General features: G+C 49.6%; 1 protein-coding gene across 1 annotated transcript in view; it reads right to left on the bottom strand.

The window, feature by feature from the left end:
• LOC144734506 (mediator of RNA polymerase II transcription subunit 12-like protein) overlaps positions 1–13,581 on the bottom strand; it is a 69,375-nt gene that overhangs the window by 11,000 nt on the left and 44,794 nt on the right. Inside the window, 12 exon segments of the mRNA XM_078616733.1 lie at positions 808–943; positions 1,139–1,248; positions 3,111–3,200; positions 3,530–3,641; positions 4,882–5,043; positions 6,346–6,542; positions 6,990–7,061; positions 8,157–8,345; positions 9,424–9,689; positions 10,233–10,346; positions 11,104–11,208; positions 13,359–13,476. Of these exon segments, the coding sequence (XP_078472859.1) occupies positions 808–943; positions 1,139–1,248; positions 3,111–3,200; positions 3,530–3,641; positions 4,882–5,043; positions 6,346–6,542; positions 6,990–7,061; positions 8,157–8,345; positions 9,424–9,689; positions 10,233–10,346; positions 11,104–11,208; positions 13,359–13,476 (1,671 nt within the window).

Here is a 13,581-nt window from a genome sequence, read left to right as displayed (position 1 = left end):
GGTTGTGCTCAGGATCCCATCTTCTTCTCTGCATCTATGCCTGTACTACGACTGTGCATGCGTCGACTAAAATGCACTCCGTTGAACAAACGGTAAATATTTAAGGATCGTCTTTAAACTCGCAGTGCTTCGGCTCAACTGGCAAATTGATCAAGCCAGGGAGGCGCGACCTTGCCAATGACAAACTAGAATTTTAAGTCGCAGCCTTCCGTGCGGAGAAAATGACTCTGTTTGCGCTTACTAAACTCAAGTTTTTATTTTACCAGGTAAGGTCAACTGAGCTGTATAGCTCTTTTTCAGTAGTGACCTGGCTATCACAAATAATAGCTCAACGAAGTGGTTTATGAGACCTCCTTTACCAGTGGCAAAATATAGTAATAGGTTTTTACCCTTTCAACTGGTACAAAAACTGACACCTTTATACAAGACATCATTGTTTGAAATAACCACAACACAAGCAGTCAAAATGCAAACAAAAAGAAACAACTCTAATAATGATATGCACTGTCCTTGAAGTTGATTGGTCCACACCCGAGACAGCTTTTCTTAGAGCCCAGTCTCCATTGGTGTTGGACCAGATGACGCCAAAAGGCGTAATGTGTTACAAAGCCGCGGCATATCACGTCGAAATTTACAACAAATACTCAAGTTTCTAAATGCGCAGGGAAAAACCGGAGGACCCGGGGAAAAACCCACACGACCACGGGGAGAGACACCGCAAACTCCAAATATATAGGCGTCGTTATGGTCGGGATCGAACCCACGACCTCCTGCATACCAGGCGACGTTGCTAACGCCGGCGCTCACCTTCAACTTCTTGACAAGGTTCATGTAGGCGCGCTTGTTCTCCTCCATGATGCCCTGCGAGATGCTCGACAGGTCCGAGGCCAGCGTGCCGTTGATGAGCACACCGATCATGTCGAGCACCGTTGTGAAGAGCTCACTGTCGTCGCGCGCACACACAGCCCAACGTGCGGACACACCGCGCGTGCGGGCCGTTAAAACACGAGTGGAGAACCTTTGCCTTACCGCGGGGCTGAATGATAATCTAAAATAATGGTGGGTATCCACGCATCACAACAACAGCTGGCAAAATACAGCGAGGGGGGAAGTTATGGGATGCGTGGCCACGACTCACTTGTTGGTCTGTACATCTACGGTGCCCGTGCTGACGATCTGCAGCAGCAGCACCGCCCACTCGGTCGTGCACTGCGAGCTGCGCTGGACCGTGTCGAACATCCCTCCGACCTGTACGGTGGTGCCAGCGACAAGTGGGATTTCAGTGGGGTGGGTGGGGGTAAGACAGACCCGGTACATTTCACCATCATTATGAATAATAACTTTCATTTTATACGGCATCATTCATGCAAGTAGCATCCCATAACGCTGTACATTAAGGCCCACTTGAACTATAGGTAGTCCCCGAGTTACGATGGTCCGACTTACGATATTTCGATGTCGATACGACAAAATTGCCATCAACAACCTAACATCGTTCAAGTATGCAGACGACGGACAGAATCTTGGTGAGTACAGCACAATATGATACGTTACGATACGCTCAATGCATGTACAATACGTAGCTTTAGCGATTTCATTTTAGGGTTACCACGATACGATACGTTCAATGCATGTTAAAAGTTTTTATAGCAGATAGGATTGTTTCCTGAAAAAACTTTCTATTAAATTGCAGTTCATATACTGTAGGTAGGCTAAGAATTTACCTTGTTTTTTTTACTTTACATTTTACTGTGCAATACAGTATTGTGATTAATAAATACATACAGTATATAGTTTATACAGTACGGTACTGTAAATTGCTGTTTTGCTAAATTATCACCATTCTTTAAGACTCCTGGGTAGGCTAGGCCATCTTCGACTTACGATATTTTTGACTTACGATGGGGTCGTCGTAACGCATCTCCATCGTAAGTCGAGGACTGCCTGTATTTAGTTCTCTATCAGAAGCGGCCTGGCCACCAATGATACACAGGGTGGCCCATACGTCTGGATTCATAGGGAAAATAACAAATTCAGATTTCGTGTTGTTTCTGCAGGCTCAAGATGTCTCCGAGTAAGGAAGAACGAGTCCAGATAATTCTACTCCTAGGAGGGAGGTCGCTGTTGAATTTAACAGACTGCATCCAGGCCGTGAGCCAATAACACAGAGCTGGGTTTTTCCTATGATTCCAGACTCAGGGGACACCCTGTATAAAGACCAAAGTCCCATATACAGCCACTACCAAGCGAATGATAACCCTATCACGACAGAGCAAAATAAAAAAAAGTATTTACAAATTAAGAAATGGCACCGAAACAATAAAGCGCAAACAACAACAACAACAACGTTATCACAACAAAGGAATTAATCCACGAGGTCTAACCCCACATCCCGGAACACAAACCCCAACTACCCGACCAAGCCAGGAAACCTTCCATAAGGGGTGGTGGTGGGAGTGCCAAAAACAATTACGATAAATTTACATCAATCGGTACAATGTTCAAAAAGTGAATGCCTATTTTTCAGCGTGTGCCTGGATGAACAACCAGGCCATCAGTTGAGGATTTGAACAACACTGTGATGGAGCTGATTTGTCGGATGTGGAGTGGGAGGGTATTCTAGGCTGTGCATGAGAAAGCGCATCACCCAGTGGCTTTAAGTTACATTTTTTGAGTCTCAAGACATTTTGCAGTCGAGGTCAATGTTGATACGAGTCATGCCGATTGAGTAATTTGCAGGTAAATTTTTTTGCACTGCTATGTTTTGACCAATACCAATTACCCGTGCATTGCACGTTTTCGTGCTATGGGGGGGAAACTAGCAAACAGAGCAAATGCATGCAGACTAGTGGCAAAACGTACAAACCCCACACAGAAAGGAACCCGAGTCAAGAATTGAACCCAGGCCCTCTTCTTAACCTTGGAGGCACGAGAGTTAACACTGCGCCACCCCTGCTGCCCCGCAAACACGCATTGGAAGCGGCTACACCGTACGGAGATGAAAATGGCATAGAGCTGCTCGCGTATGGAGGGGTGGGGGTGGGGGGGTGTGGTTATGACCACAGAAAGGTCACGCTGGTGCTAACGGTGAAGGGTGTCCCCCGTCGTACCAAGTTGAGACGAAGCTGCAACGCCTCGTGCATCATCTGCCGAGCCTTCATGTCGTCCTGGTACCGCTCCTCCTGCCAGTTGCTCACGATCTGCGGGAGGGGATCGGCCACGCGCAAGCGTCGGCAAAACATGCACGCGCGTGTAAGCGGCGGGCACGAAAGAGCATCCGCGCGACGTGTTTAGCTCGGGTTAAAATGGCTGGGTTTAAATCGGAAAGCCCTCCTTTCACATTTGGTCAACAATTGAACATCTGGCACATTTGAAAGATTCAGAAGCAGGGGATATAAAGGCAGCTTGACAATACATGGCTTAGTCGATAGTGGCGAGAATAATTATTTAATTAAATGCTTCACAATTGTTTTATTATCGTGCCCGCTGATGACGCTTCTCACAATTATCATTCTAATGGTTAATTCACCTGGTTGACTTGGTTCTGCAGAGACGTTAGGAGGCTCTCCCTCTGCTCATCCTGGCCCTTCAGACAGGTGAGCACCAGCGACAGGAAGGGCTGCTGGCTTAGCAGCGACATGCTGCGGAGGACACATCGCACACGCAGACACGCACACATCTCACTCTTTATTGCCCTCTGCCCCCGCCCACCCCTCCATGCTCGTGTGTGTGTGTACGAAGAACTTATATCGCACCGTACGTAGCCAACCGTGCTAATCGGAGGTGCGGGGAAAGGACATCAAAGTAAACGCAAAAAAGCAGTTCTAAAGAAATGAGTTTTCAATCTTGATTATTTTAAAGTGCATAGCTCCAGTGGCTTCCTAATATCGAACGGAAGAGCGTTCCAGACGGCCGCAAAAGCGCATCTGAACGCACGATGCGGTCACCGTCTTTGTTCACGTTTCGGTGATAGGGCAGCGGGCGTCGGCCAAAACCGCACAAAGACCCCAACGGCGCCCATTGCCCACATGCACCAAATAGGAGAGAAACCCACAAATACGTCAATGCCATTTTTAACCCTTTCCAACAAACGTTGAAAGCTTAGAACGTAACGTATCTCGTAGACATCACTGGTCCCGAGCCTGAAATTCCCATGGCAGGGTCAGGTCCATTCTTGCTCGGCATAAACGGCCTGTTGGCTTCCCACCGAGCGGTGGAGCCTTGGTCGACAGCATCTACTTCTCCCCCAAATAGCGTGTAACAGACTGTCGGCGTAACTGCTGTTTGCGAGCACCTATGAAGGCCAGCACGGCACACTAGGGGGAGCGATGTAGTTAGCACCACGCCCAGTCGCATTTATCTCCCCAGTGCTGATGATGAAACACCACGCCTGATACATATTTGAGGCCGAGTTGATCTATGGGGAGGCCCAGGACCGGTTCAAATATTCGCCACTGTTATTTGGCGTGAGCGGGATTGGAACTCAGGTCACAAGATTCGCGGCGCGCTAACCACTGCACCACCAATCCCCACACTTGTTAACTGACGATCGACACAAAGACAAAGATCCCCCGTATATCCTTAAGACTGTAGGGGCAAGTGCTGTTAGCGAGTACCTATAAAGGCCAGCACAGCACGCGAGGGGGTGGGCGGTCAACACCGCGCCCGGTCGCCTTTGTCTCCCTAGTGGCGATATTTACACATCGCACCAGGTACTCATTTGAGGCAGAGTCGACCTAAGGGGAGGCCCAGGTCCGGTTCAAATCATCGTCACTGGTGTTGACCGTGAGTGGGACTCGAACCCGGTTCGCCATGTTCGTAGCGCAGTGCGCTCACCACTACACTACCGCTCCCCACACACACACGTGTGCGCTCGCGTACCTCTTCTGTTTCTGTCGGTCGCGCTCCTTCTTGGAGGAGGACCCGAGGTGCTGGCCCTTCTCCAGCTCCTCTCCGGCCGCCTTGAGCACGCGGCCTTGCACCGAGCTGGGCAGCTTCGCGATGAGCGGCGCCACCAGCCACACGCCCTTGCGCTCTGACGAGCTGCTCGCAACAAGAAAAAAACGGTCACTTCACGATCAAGGTCGCCGAACGTTTCGCCTTCTTCCCTCGCACCGGAATTCCTTCCGATCGTCTTTTTCCCCCCATGCTCCGATTAACCTTGCTCAGTTAAAGAACCGTGTTGACGCCTGTTGAATGCAAGTTTTACAGTGCTGTTTTGTTTCCGACTGACATTTTGGGCCTTGTGTACCGCAGCAACTTTGTAAAAATATACATGTTTGAAACGTTACTTTGGGCCCTCCCCATATAAACCTTTGTCTCTGCACCGTGGTTCCCACATGGGTAAGGCAGCGAACCCAGATTTTGGCACGACAGAGCCCTGTGGTGTCGAAATCTGGCCACTCTTTGCGGAGTTTCTGTTCCCCCCTGTGATTGGCGCTTTGTACTGGGCTCGCGTTGAGTTGTAATGAACAAAAACTTAAATTATGTTACCGTGGCTAAAGCGGTTTGTGCCACCGCACCTTGACAACGCTCTCTGCGCTCTGCAGGATCTGGCATCGGCACGCGACCTCCAAGATCTGCCCTAACCCTTTTTTCCAGGCACCCATTAAAGCATCGTGCGCACAGCCATTACCCTACCGACAGAAATTTCAAGTCGGCTAGTTGGATAACGATTTGTATCCATGTGGCAACTCAAAGCGCCTTACACGTCATCTCAGCCTTGCATTGTAATGGTTACAATGCCTTGCATTGTAACGGCCGCCAGTTGCTAGCCACCTGTAAGAGGCACGAAGTGAACGCAGCACCAGCCAGCAAGTGGACATTAGACTACCAGTCCGGGGGAGGCCATGTTGCGATGCGGTTTTTTTTCCCAAGCCAAGTAATGTTCCCGTCGTGATTCACCAAATTCAGATTTCTTTTAAACGATATCCACCGCGAAGCAGACGGCGGTTATTCTACGGTCACCGAACCGACAACATTAACTAGTTCTAGATTTGAAGCTTTCGTGACTGCAAGGATTCATATTCTTGGGTTTTTTCGGTAAAGTCATGTAGGTAAAAAATTTAAATTAATAAAAGTAAAATAAAAATAAAATCACGACGTTTCGGAGGCAACACAAGCCTCCGTCTTCAGATGGAACCGTCACAGCACGATAGCTATGTTGCCTCCGAAACGTCGTGATTTTTATTTTATTTTACTTTTATTAATTTTAATTTTTCCATTAACTAGGGCAGCCGCCGGGCAACCGAACCGTGGACCTCCGCAACTATAGCGGCGAACGTGCCGCAGCTGCTCTGCCACGCAGCCGCCAAGAATCGCCGGACAGATGTGGCCGGGCCCGACCTGAGGAAGGGCTTCTTCTTGGCGGCCGCGGCTGCGTTCTGCGCAGCATCGCTGCTGCCGACACCTGTGCCAGGGCCGCCCCCTCCGTGTCCCAGAAGGCCGAGCGACATGAGGTTGGAGGAGCTGTTCATCTCGGCCGACTGCTGGAAAACCTCGATGGTCACCTTGGCTATGTTCTCCAGAAGGTTGTTCATTTCCTGGACGCGCACATTTATGACGGTGTGTTAGGGTCTTACGCAAACCAACAATGATAAAATTTAGGGGTTACTTCAAGGTGCACATAATACTGGTTCTACAACGTAGGCATGGTTATAACCTAACATGTACTGCGAAAGTGGCTTAATTTAATGACAAAGACGGTTATAGCCCTCTGATAGCAGGGAACTTTTACAGGAAGAGAAGGGAAAACATTGGACATCATGTCATACAGCACACGGCACAACCCAAATACACATTGGAGAACCACACAGAAACAAAACCAAAAACACAATGTGCGGTAAACACTTTTCTATCCAAAAAAGCGAGGAGGTAATTTTTGTTTTACTTTATACATTTTTACGTAACTAAAATGACGGGCACCTGAAGGAGTTTTTCAAAAATATATGTTTTTAACCATTTCATTTTCCAGCTTAATGTGAACTTACGGAGTTGTGACACTGCTTAATCATCAGCTGCAGCTCCAACCACGACTGCCTGAGCGTCCACTGGTCTAGGTGCTGTCGACAAAAAAAAAACATCGCAGTGTTAGATACAAACGGATAAGACGCCATCAATTGGCTGCATGATCGGAGGGCAGAAAGTGGTGTCTGTCCAGTGTGAAAGAGTAGGCCAAATACTCTCTAGAAGGGGTCCTTCCACCAGAAGCGGTGTAAGGAAGCATTAGCAGGGCTGAACATTCACCTATATTCATGTTACCCGATTAGTCGAGGAATTGGGCTGATAATCGGGAGAGTAATGGATCACTTCTATTAACTAATTGCCCAGTTCAAGAACCCAGATGGCCACAGCTGACGTATGCATCCAGGGAGTGGAAGTGTACGACTGTGCTACAAACCCAGACACCCGAGTTCGATTCCAACTCACGTCCAATATCTGTGACTCATATCCGAACTGGTCGGAAGCTTCCCCTAGATTGACTCAGCCTTAAATTAGTACCTGGTGCAGAGTGTATACATCAGCACTGAGAAGATAAAGTCGGCAGAGCGCGGTATTGACCACCCACCCCCTCGTCTGCCATGCTGGCGATCATAGGTGCTCGCTAATAGCAATTGCCCAAACCGCCTGGATAGGCTATACTTAGTGTGCCTATGCAGGATCTTTGTCTTTGTGTGCCTATGCAAGTTTGTGTATAGCGGTTAGTGCACAGCGCAATGAACCCGGCGACCTGAGTTTGATTCCCGCTCACGTCCAACACCAGTGACTATTATCTGAATCGGTCCTGGGCCTCCCCGTGGTAGACTCAGCCTCAAATGAGCACCTGGTGCGGTGTTTAAAAACATTGCCACTGGGGAGACAAAGGCGCGGTGCTGGCCACCCACCCCCTCGTGTATTGTACTGGCCTTCATAGGAGCTTGCGAACAGCACCTGCTCCAACAGTCTGTTACAGGGTATACGGGGGACCTTCGTTTTTGTGTGTGTGTGCACGCGTGGCACCTGGGTCTGTCCCGTGATCTCCCGCCAGTGGGCGTTCGACGCTTCACGTCGCCTTAAAGCGCACCTGGCCTGGCAAGAGCTCCGTGGTGACGTCAACCGGCACTTACGTGTCGAATGGTGTTGGTTGTTGTTGTTGTGATGCGCGAGCTCGTGCCGACCTGCAGTATGCGCTTGATGCGCTGCCTCTGCGGGTTGTCCGAGTCCTGCGCGTCGGGCAGCCCGTGGGGGTAGCAGATGAGCTGCAGCAGGTGCTGCGCCTGCTTGTTGGAGAGCACGGGGTCCAGCAGCAGGTCCTTGTCGTCGCGCAGTGACTCGGGCTCCTTCAGGCAGCGCTCGCCCACCCACTCCTGAGGACGCACGGACAAGGTGGTGGGGGGGGGTTGTGGGAAGGGGAAGGGTGCGGGGGCAGCCCAGGCCAGAGCAGGCTCGCAACGAGACGGCAAGCCGGGACGCGGAGGAGTCTCCACTAGGGGATGCTCTCCAATAGCTCAGCTTGTTGGAGAGTATATTTAGTATATTGATGATATTGATGTAGTTTATATTTTAGTTTTTTACGTGGTGGGTTGGCTACTACAGCTCCTTACTATTAAAATTCCTTCCCTTTATTACTGCTAACCCTACCTCGTCCCTTTGTCGCTGCTAATCCTACATAATGCACGGGCATAATATGACGTTGAGACCCCCCCCACCTCCTACGCATTCCACAAGTAGTGACTAATCCCATATCTGCATTTTCCATAAATATGCTAAATTCCTCTGTTGATTCTAGATTTGAAGCTTTCGTGACTGCAAGGAATCATATTCTTAGGTTTTTTTTCGGTAAAGTCACGTAGGTAAAACATCAAAATTAATGAAAATAAAATAAAATAAAAACAAAAATCACGACGTTTCGGAGGCAACACAAGTCTCCGTCATCAGGTGGGACCGTCACAGCCGAATTAGCTGCATCAAGTGAGGCAATGATTCAAGATGTAATCCCTTATAAGCAAGTTGAAGGGGGAGGAGAGGGGGGGGAGCTCATCAGAATGTGGTAGCCAATGAATGGAACGTATCGGGAGGGAGGGGGGCGGTGTTGGCGTGTGCAGCAGCAACCGCGTCCAAGCCGTCGTGCATTCTTTTTTTTTTGGCCCCGCCCCCCCCCTCTCCCTCCCGATGCGTTGTACTTGGCACTCCGTGCTGTCTTTGAGCCCCGCACGGCTGCTTGCGTTGTGGCCGAAACGTCGTGAGAATTGTATTATTTAAATTATTTTATTATTTCCCTTCTACGTGACTTCACCGAAAGAACCAAGAAGATGAATCCCTGCAGTCACGAAAGCTTTAAATCGAAATTTATGATGCCTACAGACTCGGCAGGCGAGGACACTCAAAGCGAACGGTGCGCGTTCGAAAGCGATTGGTCCTCGTGTGCAGTTGCTGGGGCAGCACCTGCTGGCAGATGGTCTTGAGCGCGAACTTGGCGTACTCGCTGAGGCTCGCCGTCTCGATGGCGGTGACGCGGCCGCCCGGCCGGGCCCCCTTGCCGCTACCGGGGCCGCCGGCACCGGCACCGCCGGCGCCGCCGCCGCCGCCGCTGCTCAGGACCTCGTCGTCGGCGGCGTCGTCGAGACCCCGGATAGGCGCCAGCAGGCTCGCCACGCTCACGTCGTCGCCGTGCGAGCTGTGCAGGCCTGGCCCGCCCAGATCCATGTCGCCTACGGAAGGAATCGCAAGGGCGCAGAGGGGCCATGGAGCGTTGATGATGAAGATGAGCAGAGGTCTGCAATGTGGTAATTAGCGGCATCGAAGGTCGTAGGAGTTGTGAGAATAAATCACATGAGGGGTCTCCACAGCGAGTACTCGAAAACTCATGCACGCGCATGGATTCCGTAAAGCGTTGGAAGCATTTGATTAACAACATAGAAGCTAACGGGTATATCTATATCTATCAGGGCATATTTGCAAAAAGTCAATTTATTCCTGGTTTATATCTCGACATTTTGGGCAACTCTTTGAGCAATCTGGCCAGTTTTTAATAGTGCGATTCCCTCACTGCGATGAGCACGGTTAGCTACGTACGGTGCAAAAGAAGTTCAACGTACATGCATACGTACACAGCAACGCAACTCTGTTCTAAATTTTCACTCGTATTGGAGAGCTATTGTGGACCCCCCCAGCCCAGCCTGCCCGCCCCGTACCCCTCCGACTTGACGGAACAGCAGGCAGATCCGTTCATTAGGGAGGAGACCGCGTCTCACCGAGCATGAGGATGGCCTTGAGTACAGCGAAGACAGCCCCCACCTCGATGCTGTTGTGAGCCGCAGCCAGCAGATGCCGGTCACACGATGAGCGGATGCCAGGGCTGGACTTACCTGGGTAGGGGGGCGAAGGCAGTGGGGGTGGGGGGTGGGAAGAAGAGTTGCGTTAAAGGGGGTAACGCTTGCTCGCGATGACCACTTTACAAAAGAGGTTCCAGGCAAAGCGTCTCTTCTGTGCTCTTAGGTTTTTTCGGTAAAGCCATGTAGGTAAAGATTAATAAACAATTAAATGTTATACTAAAAAATAAATAAATAAAAATAATATTGATAAAATAATAAATCGCGACGTTTCGGAGGCAACACAAGTCTCCGTCATCAGGTGGGACCGTCACAGCTATCACTTGATACAGTAAATCTGGCTGTGACGGTCCCACCTGATGACGGAGACTTGTGTTGCCTCCGAAACGTCGCGATTTATTATTTTATTTCTATTTCTAAAATGTTTATTATTAGTTTTCTAGTAGAAAATAGTATTATTTAGTTATTTCCCCTATGTGACTTTACCGAAAAAACCTAAGAGTATGAATCCTTGCAGTCACGACAGCTTCAAATCTACAATCGTCTCTTCTGTGCACAAACGAACATCAGGGGCTGTGCTCACGCCTCTAATGGTGAACCCGAGCCAGTAGCGGACATTCCACACCGCTACGACGGAAGACAGTCCCTCTCTCTCTCTCTCGAGGACGAGCAGTTTCGACTTCCTCATCTTTATCAATGCACATTTTAGTGCGCTACAGATGACGGGAAATTCCACATTGCCACGGTTGCGTAGAAACACAGGCGGCTACACCAACATCGGGTGCGACATCACCTCCTGGCGGCGTGGACGGCGTGACCTGAGGAGTTTTGAAGAGGTGCAGCAGCAGACGGCAGGTGAGCCGAGCTCCGGGTTCTGCGTCGGAGTCTCCGCACACAGCTGCACGGGGGAAACACGACACGTACGTACGTACGTATATGTATGTACGTTTAACTAATTTTGCACCGTACGTAGCCAACCGTGCTAATCAGAGGTACGGGGGAAGGACTATGAACTATAGGACTCTGTGTGAGTCTGTGGGTCTCTGTGTGAGTCTGTGGGTCTCTGTGTGAGTCTGTGGGTCTCTGTGTGAGTCTGTGGGTCTCTGTGTTAGTCTGTGGGTCTCTGTGTGAGTCTATGGGTCTCTGTGTGAGTCTATAAATCTCTGTGTGAGTCTATGGGTCTCTGTGTGAGTCCATGGGTCTCTGTGTGAGTCTATGGGTCTCTGTGAGAGTCTATGGGTCTCTGTGTGAGTCTATGGGTCTCTGTGAGAGTATATGGGTCTGTGTGAGCCTGTGGGTCTCCGTGTGAGCCTATGGGTCTCCGTGTGAGTCTATGGGTCTCCGTGTGAGTCTATGGGTCTCCGTGTGAGTCTATGGGTCTCTGTGTGAGTCTATGGGTCGCTGTGTGAGTCTATGGGTCTCTGTGTGAGTCTATGGGTCTCTGTGTGAGTCTATGGGTCTCTGTGTGAGTCTATGGGTCTGTGTGTGAGTCCATGGGTCTCCGTATGAGTCTATGGGTCTATGTGTGAGTCTATGGGTCCCTGTGTGAGTCTATGGGTCTCTGTGTGAGTCTATAGGTCTCTGTGTGAGTCTATAGGTCTCTGTGTGAGTCTATGGGTCTCTGTGTGAGTCTATGGGTCTCTCTGTGAGTATTATGTGTGTATGTTGAACTTCTTTCGCACCGTACGTAGGCAACCGTGCTAATCGGAGGTGCGGGGGGACAACAATCACAAAGCGCATACTTGGCCGAGCGGTGGCGCCTTTGCCGCTCACCACAAATGTTCGAGGTTCAAGCCCGGCAGGCCACACCGGTTAATACTGTGTGCGTCGTAATCTTGAGATATGCGGTGTCTGTACCATGGTGGGCGTTAAATATTCTGTGAAGTTGTGATAAAAAAAAAAAGAGTAGTTCGCGATTGCCTCGTGTCACGCTTCAAATTTTCCAAATCCTGAATTAATTTGACGATTTCTTAAATGAGTCAATCCACAATGCAACATCGCCCCCCACCCCCCTACTGGCAGAACATGCTCGTGAAGGACAAAGCAGAAATCTACAAGAATAGAACATGGCAGGGTAAGTGTTGGACAAATTATTCGGCAAAAATTAAGTTGCACTGGGTGGGACGTGCGTGCACAACGGAGGAGAGCCGAGTGCCGAGGCAGCCAATGGAACGGTCTCCACGTGTCTGGTGACCAAGATGAAGACCTAAGACCAGACGGTTGGATGCTGTTAGGAGGGCAGGTCTTGCAGGTTGCGTGTCTCCTGTGCAAACATCTGTGAGATCTGGCAGAGGGCCTAAAGAGCTGACGAGGTGTGGTGGCATCTACGGCAATGGGGGGCAACGGTGGTAAAATGTTGACTACCACACCCAGTACACAGGAGGTTGTGGGTTCGATCCGGATCAAGACACCTTTATATTTGGAGTTTGCATGTTCTCCCCGTGTTCGCGTGGATCTTACTCTGGGTCCTCTGCCTTTTCTCTCCACACTTAGAATCAACGTGCGTTCAAGAGTATTTGGCTGCTGTACATTTTCACGTGATAAGCCATGAAGCCATCGTTTGTGGCCAGGTCTCTTCTGAAAAAGAGCTATATATGATAATTGTTTTTTTTACCCTTTTATTTGGCAACAAAACTGACACCTTTTTTTTTACAAGGAGTCATGTTTGCATAGACCACAATACCTGCAGCCATAATGCAAACAAAAAACATAACTCTGATAATATATGCACTGTCCTTGGTGTGGACCAATCAACTTCAAGGACAGTGCATATATTATCAGAGTTATGTTTTTTGTTTGCATTATGGCTGCAGGTATTGTGGTCTATGCAAACATGACTCCGTGTAAAAAAGGTGTCAGTTTTGTTGCCAGATAGAAGGGTAAAAGACCAATTATCATATTTTTTTTACTGGCAAATGAGGTTCCAATGGTGTAAGAGCTATATATCTTAGTTGGCCTTATCCGGTAAAATAAAAAAGTTTAGTTTAGCCATGATGATATCTTCAAGGCACTGGATATGGGGGGGGGGCTCCAGTGGGCATCACTCACCGGCGAGGAGGGAGGGCAACGCCACATGCTGAATGACGTCCTCAAGTGAGAAGCTCTGGCGAGCGATGAGGATGGCGATGAAGGTGGCTAGCGAGTCGTGGAATGACAGGTCGCTCACCTGCACGGCCAGACAGGAGCAGTGCAGTCGATACCAAGAGCCCCAAAGGGCCAAGAAACATTTCGTGAAAATATTATTTTATAATCGCTGGCGATGCATTCAATG

This window comes from Lampetra planeri, chromosome 51 (assembly GCF_965212315.1).
Source record: "Lampetra planeri chromosome 51, kcLamPlan1.2.h2, whole genome shotgun sequence".
NCBI classification, from domain to species: Eukaryota; Metazoa; Chordata; class Hyperoartia; order Petromyzontiformes; family Petromyzontidae; genus Lampetra; species Lampetra planeri.
The sequence above is the reverse complement of the archived record's forward strand: the minus strand, read 5'-3'. Positions and strand labels throughout refer to the sequence as shown.